Consider the following 17,611-nt stretch of genomic DNA (forward strand, 5'->3'; position numbering starts at 1 on the left):
GTTTCTATGTACGTCCTTAATCCTTAAAAGGTGCACGTTATTACTTTTTCAAGAGCTTTTCCTTTCAATACCTTATCTTGATACTCAGTAGTAAAGTTGTTTTTCCTGGAAAGTCAGCTTACAGCTCGATTGATACTTACTTAGCTTCCAGGACGAGAGCAATAACTCCTGCAGCTAAGGGGGCGGCAGCAGATGTTCCTGTATGATGAACCGTGCATTGATTGTGAAGATCAGTTGTAGCCTAAAAGATAAATGATGCAATAAAAAATACATCTTGCTATGAGTTTCACATAAACTGGTATTTTTAGTTCAGTGTGGATATAATAGAGTTTCTAAACTTAGATTTTACTAGTTCGTTCATTTATATTAGTGTATAAGGAATATTATACAAATAATGAAATTCTACTTCTATATTAATTTTTCTGTAAGCAAAGATATGAATTATTTTTTTCCAACACTTGAAGTTTTCATTACATTTTTAAACTGATGATAAATATAAGAATAATGTACAATGATACCTAATGTTTGAATACACACCATATTAATTTCCCGTTCATGTAAGTTCATTTGATTTCGCTGCTCGCTTTATAGATTATGTTTTATGTTTTTTTCTGTTTTTTCTTAATGCTTTATTTTCTGTTTTTACGTGTTATTTTTACTTATTGTGTTCTATTTTATTTGTTGTAATTTTTGTAAAAATTTTTTGAGTGCTCCTCACACTATTGCATTGATATATTTTGTTTTGGCTATATTGATACAATATTAGAAAGCATTCTTTCTTGCTGATATAATCGTGTGGGCTGAGGAAAAGATTATATCTTTCATTTTATCATCTATCATCTTTAAAAGAATTCTATCCTTTTTTTCTGATTTTTTCCCCCAGTTTTTGTTATTTTTATTATTAATTTTCTTTTCCCCCCTTTTTTCATTAACCTGTAATTTTCCTTTGTTTTATCTTCCTTTTGAACTTATTTTATGAGTTTTATTTACTTGCAGCTTATGCGCAATAAATGAAACTTATTGTTTTTCTTAATTTTTTTCGTATTTATTTATTATGTTATATATATATATATATATATATATATATATATATATATATATATATATATATATATATATATATATATATATATATATATATATATATATATATATATATATATATATATATATATATATATATATATATATATATATATATATATATATATATATATATATATATATATATATATATACACGAAGAAAATGTTGCAAAATGAATGAGTTATTACTACACGGCAAAAAAATGCTGTTTAGTACTGTACATACAATACTGTATAGTAAACATTTTTGAAAAGAAAAACGATAGTTCCGGTTATAATTGCCAAATAAATGGTTTAAATACAGTATATTTAAACCATTAATTTGGTAATTTTTCCTTTTATACTGTAATTGCTTACCGAAAATTTTGGTTTTCAAAATAGCTCTTAATACCACACATTTACTAAAAAATGCATAACATAAAAGCAAATGTAACCGAATAATAGGTTTCTGTGCCATTCTCTAAGATATCGTGATAAGATTGTCAAATTTTTACCACATTTACCAAATTTAATCACATATTTTATTGTTATCCTATTAAGTAAATTTTATTGCCGTACTTTACCAAAGAGCCTCAGTTAAAATTACTGAGCTTTTTGATGTACCTCTTGAGCTAAGAACATGGTAAATGTAATCATATCCTGGTAGTTTTAACCCTACTTTTTTCTCTCGGTGCAAACTTGAATACCTTTTATTTAGATCAAAAATCAAATAAGAGAAGAAAAAAAAGTGCTTACAATTTTTTGGTCTGAATAAGCACCACTGGAATACGCAGTTGTCATGGTTGAGGCACACTTTTCTCCGTACCAGGGAAAATCTCCTCTTTGACTTGCACTGCCAACAGATAATGTATAAATAGAATTCGTATACCCATCACAGTTGCAGTTATCACCTTTTGATCCGCCATTACCAGAAGCCCAGACGTAGATAACTCCTTTTCCGTTTCGACCCTATCCAAAAGAAATGGTTAAAAAGAAAATATTATTATTGATTACAAACTATTGATTACAAAATAGCGTTTTTGGTAAGGTTGATAAAAGAAGCTCATTTATTGTGAGTGACAGTAAAACGTAATTAGGATGGCTGTTATTTTTTAACCGCATATTTTTGGTAATTAAATTTTGAATCAAGTTTAGTAATTTTATAATTTAGTAAATATTTTGTAAATGTAATCACTACCATCCATAATAGTTATAATATGTTATAATTATAAAATGTTAAATAAATATTTGAAAATAAACATCAGTGTCATTGATTTAAGGAAGAAAACTAATAGACTTCATTGGGAACTGGAACTGAACTAGACTGAACGAACTGGACTAATATAATAGCAACCTTCCTTATTCAGAAGAATTTTAATTCCTGTAGATTTTTAAATATAATTCTTGGTCTCAGCTCTTACTTTAAATTTTAGAATCGGAAAGTAATTAAATGTAAAAAAAAAAATTTTCTCATCAAGAAATAAAATTTTTAATAGTAGAATAATAAAAGAAAAGCAAGACATTTATAGATATCGATGTAATGGCTTTAAAGTATTATATTTTCGGAACTTTACGAACGTTTTATATTTTTTCTTAGGCATGGTCTTAGGAACAAAACTTTATAAATTCAGCAATCACCATGAACTCCGTTCTTGAATTCAAAGAATTAATTAAGATAGATGTCTGAGCTTATGTAACTTTACTTACCCCTGATGAAAATTTATCAATGTTTAATTAGTTACTAGTGGCAACCGATTGGAATACCTTTCATTTCAATGTAAAATAGTATTAACAACATTACTGTTATTGATTGAATGGCAGTAGTCAAGTGATATAATTCAGTCTCTGGCTTGTACATATCTACTTTAGTTTTAGTTATATTCATGTTTTCTCCCTCCACACTGCCTATTGTAATCTTAATAAAATAATATATTAAATACGACAGTAAAAGTGTCATTAATTACAGGATAAGCCAAAAAAATGTAGAATGAGTTTAAAAATGCAGGATACGTCTAAAAATACAGGATAGGCCTAAAATATACTAGACATGCCTTTATACAATGATGTTCATTCTATGATTTAATGTATGAAAAATCTTTCTTCTAATTTCTGTCGTAAGCATTCCTTATTGTATAAATCCTTATTTGCGATGTAAATATTAAATTTTTACAAATATTATTAAGAAATTATTTTACTTTTCCTTAAAAAGTAAAAGTGCAGACTGTTCCATACGTAAAAATAAAAATACAGACTGTGAAACCACATTTAATTAAAAAGCAATTTATTTGCTTTTGCATTTTATTTTTTAATAAAATTCAAAGCATGGCTGAAAAAAAACGAAGCTGTAGCGTTTTATAGCCAGAAAAAAATTAAAACAAAATACTTATTTTCGAAATTATTATTGGATTCACTTTTGTCCCAGTCTAAAACAGGATTCCACATTTATTTTATACTGAATAAAAAATCCTTTTTATGTGAGACAATTTAATACACTGTGTGTATTTAGATCCAAAAACTTAAGTTTCGAACATTGAAGACATTTTACAAACAGACAAACGAACATCAATTCTTCTATCAAAGAAAATTAGTGTTTACTCTTTGTATTCCTTTTTCTAATGCTTCAACTGCGAGCCTTTTGGGTCCGTCTACGGTCATGCCGTCATCATTTGGTCCCCATGAGGCACTAAAGATGTCGATATGTTCCACATTAAAGGCTATAGACACCGATTCCACAGCATCATTTACAATACCATCCAACATTCGAATACCTGAAAGGTAAAAAGAATTTTGAAATTTGAGTTCTAGATTTGGTTGCTTAAAAAGAGTTTTGTGATTGATATTCGTTTCTTTAAATAAAACACTGTAAAATCTGCATGTAGCGAATACGGCATAACAACAAAAAGTCCATTATTACGAAAATTTTACCAAGTTTCAGTCAAAATGTAACTATTAATGATGTAAAAATTATATGTTTATAGAGATTTAACTATTTACCAGCCTTCCACTATTGCTGTATTTTTTTTCAAGGGGAATACTTTTTTCTATTATTTAATCCTTAAACAATATTATACGAAAAAAGGCAAAATGTAAGATATATTTTATTTATTTCTTGTGTCAAATGAGAAAAGGGAAAAACGACTGTCATTACACCTTCTTCTGTCTCTAACATAAACTTATGTAAGTAACTTACAGAAAAGTTACCCCTTTTCTGGAGTTACCTAAAAGTTTTCCATACAAAAAATAAATTCTTCTGCTATTTTTCGAAATCCTGAAGCTCTTTTAAAAAGAATATGTGTTTTTCTCTCTTATTTCCATTCTTTACAGCGAACTGTTGACAGTGAATTCAGGTTTATAAACTCTAAAAACTGTGGTTAAACCGATCCTAATTTGGCGTTGTAAAAATCCATACATTGTGTGAATGCATGTGATATATGTAAATGCGTAATGATATATGTGAATGCGTATTGTGTATACTTTATTTCATGATAATATGGAATAGGGCAATCTTATAAATTTCAAAATTTTCAAAATTAAATCTTCAAAAACTAAATTTTATATACCAATAATTAACAAAAATTACATCAACCTCAAATCTTTTTTTTCTTAGAGGGTGTTTTTTTCGGAGCTTGAATAATTATTTCACACTTGAACTCGTGTATGAAATGATGGGAGGGCATATTTTAAAAGCATAAAAAATGTTTTTGGAACCTTATTACATATTTAAAAATGAATAATTGTATAATTTAAAGATAGTAGTAATTATATGGCGGTTTGTTTACAGACTGTGTACTATTTCATTGTGAGTTCTTGCTGGATAGAACTGACAAACTAATTATAGCCTATTCAATACTAAGTAAGTTTCAATCCTCTTCACAGATTGATCAAATATATTTTTTGTGGTCAATTGTTTGCCAAGTAATTTTAATTTTCCTTATCGGATTGATTTAAAAAACTATTTACATAAACTGTAGGTGTGCTTTTCGTTGTATAATAAAGATATTTTGTCTCCTCATAAGATTCACGTAAATATGTTAATTGTTTCTAATAATATTATAAAATTTAAGGTTTAATCTCTTCTGCTTTGTTAACCCCTTCTTTAAACCCTTTCCTCCCCTTCTTTCTCACTCCCGTCAAAATCTCCTGCTTAGCTTTTGTCTCCAATCTTGTGCCCGTGATATTTCCGAGCTAGAGCATTCAAAATGCACCAAATGCATCTCATGTTGTTTTTAATGCACCAAAAAGGTTTAAAAATGTCCCTCTCTTCTGCCGAGAGTTTTTTTAAAATTCTTATTTTACACACTGAATGGCAGCACTATCCAAATCTATGTATTTGTGATATGTATTTAGTATTCTTATCTCAGTTACTTATGCTCTTTATGAATACCAGTAGTTTGTGTTATATGAATAAATATGTTTTTATATTGTGTACATTATGAAGTCAGAGTTACATGGACATATAGTTTTTTAAATTCTAAGCTAAAAAAATTCCAAAATCAGAAATGAGTACATATATTGTATATACACCTTTTTTTATATAATTTTCTTGAATAAAAAAATTACAACTTTTATGACCATTTTTGGGAAAATAATAAGATCATTAAGAAATTAAGCTTAGCCTTATTTCATATTAATATTCTCCCAGTTCTGTGTGCATGTTTGATTTACAAATAAATTTTATTTCAGTAAATACCGTACTAATGCCTCCTAAGTTAATGATTCTTACTTTATATTGTATTCTTAAAAAATCTTTACTGCCCTTAATGTGTATTATATCTTACAGTTATTATAAACTTAAGTGTTAATGAATAACAAAAAAGGGTTCACAGCAAGAGGCGAAAAAGAACATTCTTGGTGCTTCACTATACCAGAAACTATAATTGGCTCGCTGAGTAGTTGAACTCTTATGGTGTAAAGTAGTTGCCCCTACTCTAGCGTCAAGATAAATTAAAAAAATTTTCTCTGTAGATGATGCGAAATGCTATTACAAACTATAACTCTCTAGTCATTTAAATTAATAGTTAAACAATAAATTTGCGCGATACAACTAACTCGACATTACAACTATTAAACATGCTATTGTGAATTGTCGTTATAACGAGCTTTTACCATTTTGAACCTAATTTGGAAATATTTTCAGAGACTTTCCTCAGTTATACTTTTAAGTAGTTTAAATAAGATTAAGGACTAGTGTAAAAACATCACTTTGGGCAAAATATTATCAATTGAGTTTATTATAAATTTAGAATCCCTGAATATAATGAAAAATACTTTAGTTACTTTAGTTTGCTATCTAGTTATTTACGAAGTTATAGTAGTTTTGCGCCAGGTGATTTTACTGATGATTTTAAGTAATTAAATGCATTCATCTCAGAATTAGCATTTCACAGTGCCTTAAGTACGATATCTCATGTTTGTTTTTAAAATAATTATCTACAATTTTTCATGAGTGTTTATCGTTATAACACCCATATTTTGAACTACAGACTAAAAGAATAAAGTAGAATTTAATTTTTTTATGCAAGTTTTTTTCTCAAAGACAAGTGCGGAAATTTTTAAAAACTTATTTTTTTAACTACATTGGTCCTTAACTCAGTAGTATATGCACCCGCTTTGAAGATGATACTTCAAAAAACAGTTGATAACCTCGTAAATAAAACCCTCAAAAATTTATTGTTTTAGACGATAAAAATTCTTTTGCAGTGTTTAGCGTATTTAAAAAAATTAACTTTTTTTAACCTAAAATAGCCTTTTAAAATAATAAAAATAATAGTTTTTACGCATAATAAAACAAATAAACAAATTTTTCTGAAATTTTATATTAATATTTAAGAAAAAAAACGTTTTCAAAACTAGTCGGATATCTTAACGTTTTCCTCTCTTGTTAATATCAATTAATTTCTTTATTTATTTTGAAGCTATGTTTCATGCTACTAAACTTAGAAAATAATGTCGTATTGCTTACTCTATTCTTTTAATTTTTTTTATCAGTTGCTACGCAACTTTAAACACTTTAACACAACTTCAAGCAGCTGTAACACAAATTTAAAAAATGTTTATTAAAAATAATTTTGCAGTCAACTCAGAAAAAAAAATGTTTTTAATTAATGACTCATCTTTCAGCTTTTATCGAAAATCTAATTATATGGTATTGCTTGGAAAAGATATAATTTGCAATATCAAAGAGCTGATAACAATAGTACGAAAAAAATCACCAAATTATAAAAATTATGCAGCTTTGCATTGATGTAATAATGTTTAGTAGACTACAGTTACTTTAATGCGATTTTTTAAGAGTTTTCAACCATTCAATATTTTAAACACGGACATTAGTTATTAACCAACCTCTATTTATATTTTTATGAAAGAATTAATTAAGACCTAAAATAATTTCAAAGACTTTTTTCACTTTTGTGCACGTAATGCAACTTTTATTTATTTCTTTGGTTTTTTAATGATTTAAAGTTTGTTTTTTTATTTAACTGAAAGGATAAAATATTTTTTTTCTATGAATCATTGTATTCATATGAAAAAAATGTTGAAAAATATTGAAATAACAAGCATTCAAAAATAATTTTATCTTTCAATGCGGTAAATATAATTAATAAATATGGGTGAATATATTTAATTTTAAATTTTTAGAATGTCTGATGCATTAAGAAACTTTAATGCATTTTTTTTAAGATTCTTCAGCTATTCAATATTTTACGAAGTGATCAGTTACTAACCCGCCCCTATTTATATTCTTGTGAAAAAATTAATTAAGATTTAAAATAATTTCAGGCTATCACTTTTTATCATATAGTGCTATTTTTGTTTGCTTCTTCGGTTTTTTAATACTTTAAAGTTTTTTTTAATTTCCCACAAAAGATAAAATATAATTTTTTTTTCTATGAATCATTACATGCATGTGGAAAAAATATTGAAGTAACATGCATTCAAAAATAATATATAGACGTGAGTGAATATATTTAAGTTTAAATTTTTAGAATGTCTGAAACATTAAGAAACTCAAAAATTAATAAAAATCTGTCCCAGAAGTAAATTTATGCTGAATCTTCAGTTCTTAAATTTCGAATCCTCAGGCTTTAAATTTTATAGGTTCCATAAAATATTGACTCGTGAAAATAAAATTTCATTTGATAAAGTTTCGATCAATAAAAGATCGTATAAAACGGAGTTTTGAAAAAACTAAAAAGAAAATGCTTAGAAAGAAAACTGGCTCTTTTAAAATTTCAATCTTTATATAAACTAATAACACTTCCGAAATTGTATTTTTGGACAGGTTTAATAATTTTAATAAAGCGCACTACATCATAGGTGTTTCACATATTTTTTAAATTTATATTTTATAATGACGTAGGGTCTAATCTATTTTTTATTAAAAATTGAAGTCATATACCTATAAAACCAATATATCTCTATATTGGTTTTATAACATAACCAATATATCTCTATTTGGCTGAAGTATAAAACAATTATGTATATAAAATAGCATTAATTGCTATATTAATTGTTAAATAATATTAATTTTATATGACAACCGATGTTGAACAGCCGGAGAAATTCAGTAATTTTGAACCCTACCCAGGAGACAAGGGAACTCTTATATTAAGCATTGAAACAAACTTATCTTGGTGAAAGACTTTTTGATCGATCGAACCTGCATTTGTGTTACAAGGAAAGGAAAACCATGAAAACCTCCTAAGATTAGCTTGGTAGTTAGTGGATTAAAACCCATGACCACTGAGGCGTCTACCACTGAGGGTAGTATATTTCAGGACTATGGTCGGTGATAGCCAAGAGCAAAATTTGCATCAAATAGCCACCGCCAGGATTCAAACCTGTGTCACTTGATTGAGAAGCTAACGCTCTATTCCCTAAGCCACCATGGCTAAAACCCTTATTAAAAAATGTAGTCAAATTTAAAAGTAAAAGTTTCATTTTACTCTAAATTAGTGCTTATTATGAACTCAAATGAAATGTATCTCTTACACATAAAATGATAGAGTTTAAAAAGGTAAAATGAATTCAATATATTTCACACTTTGTTAGAAATTCTTAACTACTTTGAACCAAAATATCGTTTAAACTTGCTGCAGCTTTACCTAGGTGAAATATTGTACCATCTAGTAGTACGAAAATTTCCTTGGTCTTTATTGCATGTTAGTAGGTCCCAGATTGAATGAAAAAACGGTTCGATTTAATATATTTTCAAGTGTGCAGCAAATATGTAAATATTCAATATATCGATATGAGGATTTAGCATTTAGCCATTTCTTGAGAAAGTGTAAAAAATCCTAAAGTATTGTTGAAATTCTCTGGCATAAAAGTTGCCATAATATTTTGTGCCATGGAAAAATGACGTTAACAGTAATTTTCTGTAATAGAACCATAAAAAAAATACATATATTGGACAGACTTTTTCGGTAAGACCGTGTATGATTAAACACGGTACAGTTTACGATAAAAAATTGGCATTGATTGTAATCTAGAAAATTGTGTCAATAATGTTAAGAGGACGCTATACCAAGAGAGAAACTTTTCGCAAATTCTCTTTCACTTCCATAAATATTTAAAAAAACTGAGTTCAAGCAGATCAAGAGCAAGCCATGATGTTTTAAATACTGCAAAGATATTTTCAAAATATTAAAATGAAAATAAATTATGAGAAGATGACTTAGGATTATGAGATGGGAAAGTACTTTTCCAATAATTTGTTTGCATCTTCAAATTTCGAATTTTTTTAGCAATTGAAATACTATAGATTTGCCTAAACTCACTTTTCCTATTCTTTAAATTTTAAATTAATTATGGCCTTAAAAATAGAATTTATGATGAAAAGTTTCTCATGCGGTATGGCGTCCTCTGAAGACGAATCATAGGAATGAAGCGATGTAGCGTCGGGCTGTCATCTGTCGAGAAAAAAAAGAATTGCATGTTTTGCGCATGGTCATTAATGTAGAGGATGGAGGAAAGAACAGAAAATAGGGCTGAATTTGTTATTAATGTATATTAGCATTAGGGTGAACCTGGCCAGGTCAAATGTCCAGGTTTCATGCAGGATTCGTTTGCCGCCCGATGGTTGGTATCGAACTAGCCAGCTTAATCTGATGCTCTAACCGCCATTAGAGAGGTTGTAATTCTAACCAAGGTAAATTAGAAAGCTTGTAGTCCGATTCATCCTTACGATTTACTTATATGAAACTGATTCACAGGAGAGAAAAATTTTGGTATAATAACCTTACTGTATGGTGAGGGTATTTTCACCCAGTGATTTTAGGACTCTATCTCTTAGCGGCCATGTTAGGAATACAACGTAATTTAGACTCAGGTCAGACGACGTGGACAATGCCTGAGCTGGTACCCTTTTCTCTCCAAACTTCCACTTCAAACAGAGGAGTGATAGACACCTTAAGCGAATGCGCCACTAGAGCAATTCTGATAAATAAATAAAAAATTTTAAAAAAAGCAATAACAATGTTACTTTGGTAATATTTATTTTTGTGTATTTCAGTATTTATTAAATTATTCATTTTGCGCTTTCTTTTCCTTTCCTATGGTTAGAGTTCATCAGAAGTTCTGATTTTCAAAATCATAGTTCTCATTTAACCGAATAAATGGTTTTTATGCCATGCTCTAAGGTATCATAATAAAACCATCAAATTTCACCATATTTAGTATTGAACAGTATGGTAATAAAACCATATTTCATGGTTTATTTAACCAAAAATTTTTAAAGCTTAGTAATTTTTATTAAAGCGCTTTGCTTTAATAAAAATTACTAAGCTTTTGGTGTATCCATAAAGCCTGAAGCAAAGTAAATTTTATTGTATTCTGGCTGTTTTGATCATACATTTTCTCAGTGCACAATGTGTAAAAATATAAATGGACCATCTAATGATCTGATCTTGACGCTATAGGACTCAATCATAATGGTTCGAGAGGATGACCTCAAATATGCTTACTAATTAGGGAAAATGAAGTTGTAAGTTACAAAAACAGACACAAAAAGCTTCTTTCTTTGAATAAAAATGCTTTTTTTTTCGATGGATTCAAAAATATGATCCTCAAACTATAGGGAATAGCCGCAATCTGGAAAATATGGTCCCAATAAAACAAAAGAAAGGTGTGCAATAATTTTTTAACTCACTCAAAATGTTCTCGAAATATGGCGAAATGTGTAAATAGTCCAAATTAACATTAAGGGGCCTTTGGATCGCTCTCCTGAACAAACTATTTTCCACATTGCAGTTTTCCCGATATTTTGACTGTCAGGAATTAAGATGTTTTTAATTATTACATGTTATTTCACTATTTAGTTTACCTCCAATCTTAGCATTGTAAGCAACTCCAACGCCGCATTTTTTGTTATCAGCCTTCATGGCTACTTCTCCAGCGCAACGTGTTCCATGACTAAAAAATAAATATAATAAGTATTTTAAAGAAGATTACAACTCAAAACAAACAAATTACAAATAAATAAAATATTTAAAAAAATACTTGTTGGAATCGGATGCATCGTATCTTGGAAAGGGATCATCGTCATCATCATTGGTATCCCAACTAGCTTTCGGATCCTGGAAAAATAAGTTTTTTAAGTAAATTCATAAAGGAACTTTCTTATAACCACTTTATCCAATCTTATCTCATAATCACTGATCATCATCATTGGTATTCCAAATAGCTCTCAGATTCTTATAAAAATAATGTTTTTAGTAAATCTATAGAGAAACTTTTTTATCACCACTATACATAATCTTATCTTATTACCACTGATCAAAATCATTGGTATCCCAAACAGCTCTCAGATCCTTATAAAAATAATGTTTTTAGTAAATCCATAGAGAAACTTTTTTATTACCATTATATATAATCTTATCTTATAACCACTGATCATCATCATTGGTATCACAATTAGCTTTCGGGTCTTAGAAAAATATTTTTTTAAATGAATCCATAAAGAAACTTTCTTCTATAACTACTATACATAATCTCATCTTATAACTACTGAAATTTTAAGACATTCTCAAGAATTCTCGATTTTTTATTCTTTAAGATAGGATGTCTTACAAACATATGTTAATGTTGACTTACGTTGTAAGATCTTTCAGCATATGAAATATCGCCTTAAGCCTTCATAAATAACGCCTTTTATATTATCTCATAGCTAGTGCTATTAATATACTGTTAATGAAAATGATACTGAAAATTTTCGATCCGCAATATTTTGAAAGATAAAGAGGAACTCAAAATACATCATTTAAAAGTTATTCCCAAACTGCTCCGTATAAATTTATAAAATACGAAATATCTGAAAATTAATCTAACATATTTATGGTTATTATCAAGGTGAAAAATCTGGACACACAGAAGATTTTTTCTTTTAAAAAAATATAGGTTTTTTCAAAAGCGTATGTGAAATATTTGAAAAAAGAAAAAATATGCTAGCACAAAATTATAATATAACTTAGAATTTTCTTCAAATTGATTTTTATTTTTAATTTCCCTTCATGAAAGTGTTTTTGAGAAAGAGCTAAAATAAAATTTAAATTCAATACTTAAATACAATTAATATATTTACCCTATAAATGCAATATTTAACAAATACAAAAATACAACTAATAAATTTGCTTTATTACATTTCTTTAAATACAATAGAATAAATAAGGTGCTGAGATTGCCAGTCACCTTATGAGTTAAATTTTTGCCTGTTAAGCTAAATTTTTTGTTTCTTTTTTTATTTTTAAAGGTTTAAAAATAGTGAGTAATGTTTAATTAGAAATTCATTCACTAAATATGATTCTTAGTTCTATTTTCTGCAAATTGAAACTCAGTGTTGGCCAATCTTAAGCTTTAACCAAAAAAATATGTTCAGCCTACTGTTCAGCCTACCTATTATAAAATTAAAAAGAAGTATAAAATTGTTGCATTGTATACAAGTACACCTAATAATACTTAGAACCTAAAGAAATTGCTTTGATAGTTTAAAAAAGAAACACGATTTTCTCAATTTTCTAAATTTCTTGGAGTCTATTTTTCCAAAAATCAGTTCCAATAAGGATATTTTTTTGAGAAAAAAAAACAAATATTTTGAAACATGGCCATTTGAGCATCAGTAATTTTCTTGATTCTCCAAAATTATCAAAACTGTTACTTCCAGCCTATCGAAGAAGTTTAAAGGCTAATAAGTTATTGCATGAAAAAGATTTTATAAAAAATTTGTTTTATCTGTAGTATCTTTTTTAATTTATTAATGCCTAATATACACGGATTTAAAAGTAGGAAAAAAAGACTAGTTTCTGAAATAGATTGCAAGAGCATTTGGGCTGTCGTTATGATAATTTCTGTTAAAAAAATGACTGAGAAAGGAAATATTTTATGATGCAAAGAACTTGAATACTGTTTATTTCCGGTTATTAGAAAATGGTTATTTCTCAAAAAAAATTTATATTAAAATGGATGCTTATTTTTTAAACAGATAAGAATTGCTATTTTTTCAAATGAACTCTTAGCAGTGAAGCGCAAATGAACAGCTTAGCGCAAATGAACAGCTTATTTTTTAACAAAAGAACTATTTTAAAGGAAAAACTTTCTAAAATAAATATACATGGTGTCCCAAAACGACCGCATAAACTCTGCACAGCTAGATTCCTCGTTGGGAGTACATAAAAGCAGCCCGAAGAAGCATTCCTGTACGATACATAGTTTACGAGAAAAATACTAAAATCAACATTTTATTGGGCATATCAACAACAGTATTTGCATATCTTTCAAGACGATAATGTTTAAAACGAATTTGATAAATTATATTGTACAATAAAATTTGTTAATGTAATTTGTTAAATATAAATTGTTAAAAACTCAATAAACTGAAAGAAACTTTTGAGAATAGAAATTTAGCTTACATAATTTCCAATTATATCAGTATGATTCCATTCCAAACCTGAAAAAGAGATACATTTTTACTATACTTCCCTTAAAAAAAGTCAATCAAGCTTTCATTTAGAGTCATACTGATTATAAATACTTGAATTTTAAATTTTTACTCATTGAGAGGCAGTTGTTTGCTTCACTTTGCTTCATTTCGTTCGCAAAATAATTTAAAGCTAGAAATTCTGAAACAATTTTTCTTTCGCTTACAAAAAAAAAAAAAAAAAAAAAAAAAAACTTTTTTTTTTCTTTACATTTTAATCAAACTATTTTGAAATTTTTTTCTTTCATTCAACTTAAAAATATAATGTTATGACAGTTAATAATTTTTAATGATGTTATTAGTTATTAATGTTTAAAAGTTTAAAGAGAATAAACATTCGACAAAAATCCTATTAATCAAGGGCATGATTAGAAGTGCATTTTATAAGAAATCCTAAACAATGAAAAAAGATTATTATTATCTAGTAGGGGCGCCAATGTTTGTCTTGGAGAGCTGGCGGAGAACCAAAAATGGTTTGAAAACTATGATCTAAATACATCAGTATTTATGTTATTTTATAATTACGTAAACATCTTACCATCGTCCATTATGGTAACAACAATTCCTTTGCCTGTATAACCCATGTTCCATACTGGAATAGTTCGCATGTCTAACTCAGGAAGGTTGTTTAAGCTTCTTGTATCATGCTGAAATCAAAATAACAGATACGTAATTTTTTAATAACCAGTTGATATTTAAGACCGTGTACTGATCTATTTTTAAACTTTTGATAAAAATACTATAAATTGAATGTTATTTTAATTTGTGACATAAAGCGTTTTAATAATCCCTAAAGAATATTTTTTTTAATTTTAAAAATTTAATTTTTTTTAAATATTAATATTTGGACATAACAGTTGCGTAATGTAATTAATAGTTACACATTATTTAAACGTCATTAAAAGACTATGAGTTTTTTTATCAGTGGTATTTCTTAGTAGAATAACAATCCAATAAGAATATCAGTTGTTAACCATACTTTTAAAGGATGACAACAATCAAATATAATTTATCTTTTGTCATTTAGTAATCACTGAAATTACTAACAGAATTTGAGATTTTTCAGTATTTAGTATTCGCAACAAATCTGTTAAATACCCATTTCCACTTCAATACTCGTATTTCATTTTATCTTATTTTAATGCATTTTTGTTGATCAGCTCATACGTTTTTGGATTTATGGCTATCAATGATAAACAACGTAGCTTTGTGATTTTGTAGCCGACTCAGACAAAGATACTCCTGGATCAAGCGTTGGGTCAACTTAGTCTTCGTGGACGAATTTTTGCTGGGACCAACCCGCTTTTGCGTTACATGCAGAGGAAAACCACGGTAGCCCGGTAAACACAACAGCAAGGGTACTCTAACTCAAGTTTTACCCACATCAGTATTGTGATGAGTGCAATCCAAGAACAGAATTCTAATCAATCAGCTATCGCCAGAATTTGAATCTGGGTCATTTAATTGTATGCAAGCGTTTTAGCCCCTGAGCTACTAAAGCTCAAATGTTATAGTTTATAAAAATTGTACCGTTTGATTTCAAAAACATTAGCACACTAGCAAAAAAAGATCTATATTCAATGATTGAATAGATAAAAATCTGGCATACAAACTCATGGTGATTCAGCACAGCTGTTAAAAACTTAGAGGGTGGTTATAGCACATTATATTTATACAACTCTGGGATGCACATTCCTATCATGTTCTAATTTATCGTGAACTTTTTAACCGCAACATTTATTTCACTAAATTGTCCTAAGGTTATGTTTTCAAATTACTATTTTAGAAAATTGCATCTAAATAGGATCAAAAAGATCTGTTTTTTCGCAATTTAATGATTTCGGCAACTAAATTAGTGATCTTTGCAAGAAAATAATCTGACACGCTAGCTAAGTTTCACAACCATTAAACTAAAATAATATTAAGTTAACACATCGGCTGATAAGTTTCCGGTTTGACATACAGATGGGGCCCTAAATGCAGAATTAGTATTTTGTTTAGCAAATCCTAACCTTCAAATAGAAGGTGTCAAAATTTTATAACGATCTGTAGATTGATTTTAAAGTTACAGTGATTTTTATCGAATGCTAATTTATATTATTGAAGCAATGGATAAAAAAGAATTTCGTATTCTTATTAAACATTGTTATTTAATGGGAAAAAACACGGTAGAAACTAAAGCTTGGCTCGATAAGTGTTATCCGTTTTCTTCAGCAGGAAAATCGACCCTTATTGACTGGTTTGCTGATTTTAAACGTGGTCGTACAAATGTTGAAGATGCGCCACGCTCTGGATGCCCTAAAGATGATGTTAATCCGGAAAACATAATAAAAGTCCACAAAATTGTTATGGAAAACCGCAAAGTGAAGTTGCATGACATAGTTGATATTCTAAATATATCAAAAGAGCGTGTAGGCTTTATTTTGCACGAACATTTGCTTATGAGAAAGCTGTTTTCGAAGTGGGCGCCGCGTATGCTTAACAGTTGACCTAAAACAACAACAAATTGATGATTCCGAGAGCTGTTTGACGTTGTGTCAGACACCACCAATTCACCCGCACCCACCCTATTCACCAGATTTGGCTCCTAGTGGCTTCTACTTGTTTGCAGACTTGAAAAAAATGTTCGTGGGTAAGAGATTCAGCACGAATGAGGAAGTGATTGTAGAAACAAACGCCTATTTTGAGGCCAAAGATTAAAATCACTGTAACTTTAAAACCGATCTACAGATCATTATAAAATTTTGACACCTTTTATTTGAAGGTTAGGACTCGATAAACAAAATACTAATTCTGCATTTAGGGTGCCATCTCTATGTCAGACCGGAAACTTATCAGCCGATGTGTTATAAACACTTTATTTACAAAGATGGTATTTTAAGAAACACAAGCATATAACATCAAGCTTACTTCAGACGCCATAATAACAATATATAATTCATTGAATAGTTCAGCATGAACGGATCATGATGCTCATTGAACGGAACAACCCATAGTCAGCAGCCCATGTCAGTGGTACTGGACGCTTATTATATTTTAAGAGCTAAAGTAAATCTTGATCACTAGTTCTGGTGATGTGTCTCTCAAAACTGTCTAGAGTGATTGCATTTTTTGGGGAAGGACTTTTTAATTTTGATTACTTGCTTTTGAGTACTCTTGCATTTATTGTGACAGCTGAGTGAATACTAAGTGAATAGAATGTTATTATTTCATGAAAAATATTTTCAATGTCCCTTCTACAACATCTTTTTTTAGACCAATTACAGACAAATGCTATCCACCCAATTGTGTACCAAACTGAATTTCATACTCAGATCATTTTGACTCAAGGATAGATATTGAGGTTAAATATACCATCTCAAAATAAGTGCCAAAATAAGTAAATTAGTGAACTACACTATGACGAGGAACTAGTTCTGTACCTATTTGAATCCAATTTTTGACAATAAAGATCCGAAAATGTAAAATTTCGGTAAAATTACTTTAGTTTTGGAAAATAAAAGTATCGGCTCACATGCGCATGAAAATATGAAGACACCCTAACAGCGTACTATGATATTTTCAGAAATAGGCT

The 17,611-nt window shown here is 28.6% G+C and overlaps 1 protein-coding gene across 2 annotated transcripts in view; it reads right to left on the bottom strand.

Moving 5' to 3' along the window:
- The window catches only part of LOC107452277 (neuroendocrine convertase 1), an 84,345-nt gene that overhangs the window by 19,497 nt on the left and 47,237 nt on the right, over positions 1-17,611 (bottom strand). For both annotated transcript variants that reach the window (XM_043042632.3, XM_071183351.2), the window contains 7 exons: positions 14,576-14,684; positions 13,970-14,007; positions 11,565-11,641; positions 11,389-11,477; positions 3,660-3,832; positions 1,821-2,033; positions 141-241 (listed from right to left, as the gene is read on the bottom strand). In XM_043042632.3, the coding sequence (XP_042898566.2) occupies positions 141-241; positions 1,821-2,033; positions 3,660-3,832; positions 11,389-11,477; positions 11,565-11,641; positions 13,970-14,007; positions 14,576-14,684 (800 nt within the window). The remainder of the gene's footprint in view (positions 1-140; positions 242-1,820; positions 2,034-3,659; positions 3,833-11,388; positions 11,478-11,564; positions 11,642-13,969; positions 14,008-14,575; positions 14,685-17,611) is intronic.

This window comes from Parasteatoda tepidariorum, chromosome 7 (genome assembly GCF_982258835.1).
Source record: "Parasteatoda tepidariorum strain Cologne lab strain chromosome 7, Ptep-v5.0, whole genome shotgun sequence".
In the NCBI taxonomy this organism is placed as follows: domain Eukaryota; kingdom Metazoa; phylum Arthropoda; class Arachnida; order Araneae; family Theridiidae; genus Parasteatoda; species Parasteatoda tepidariorum.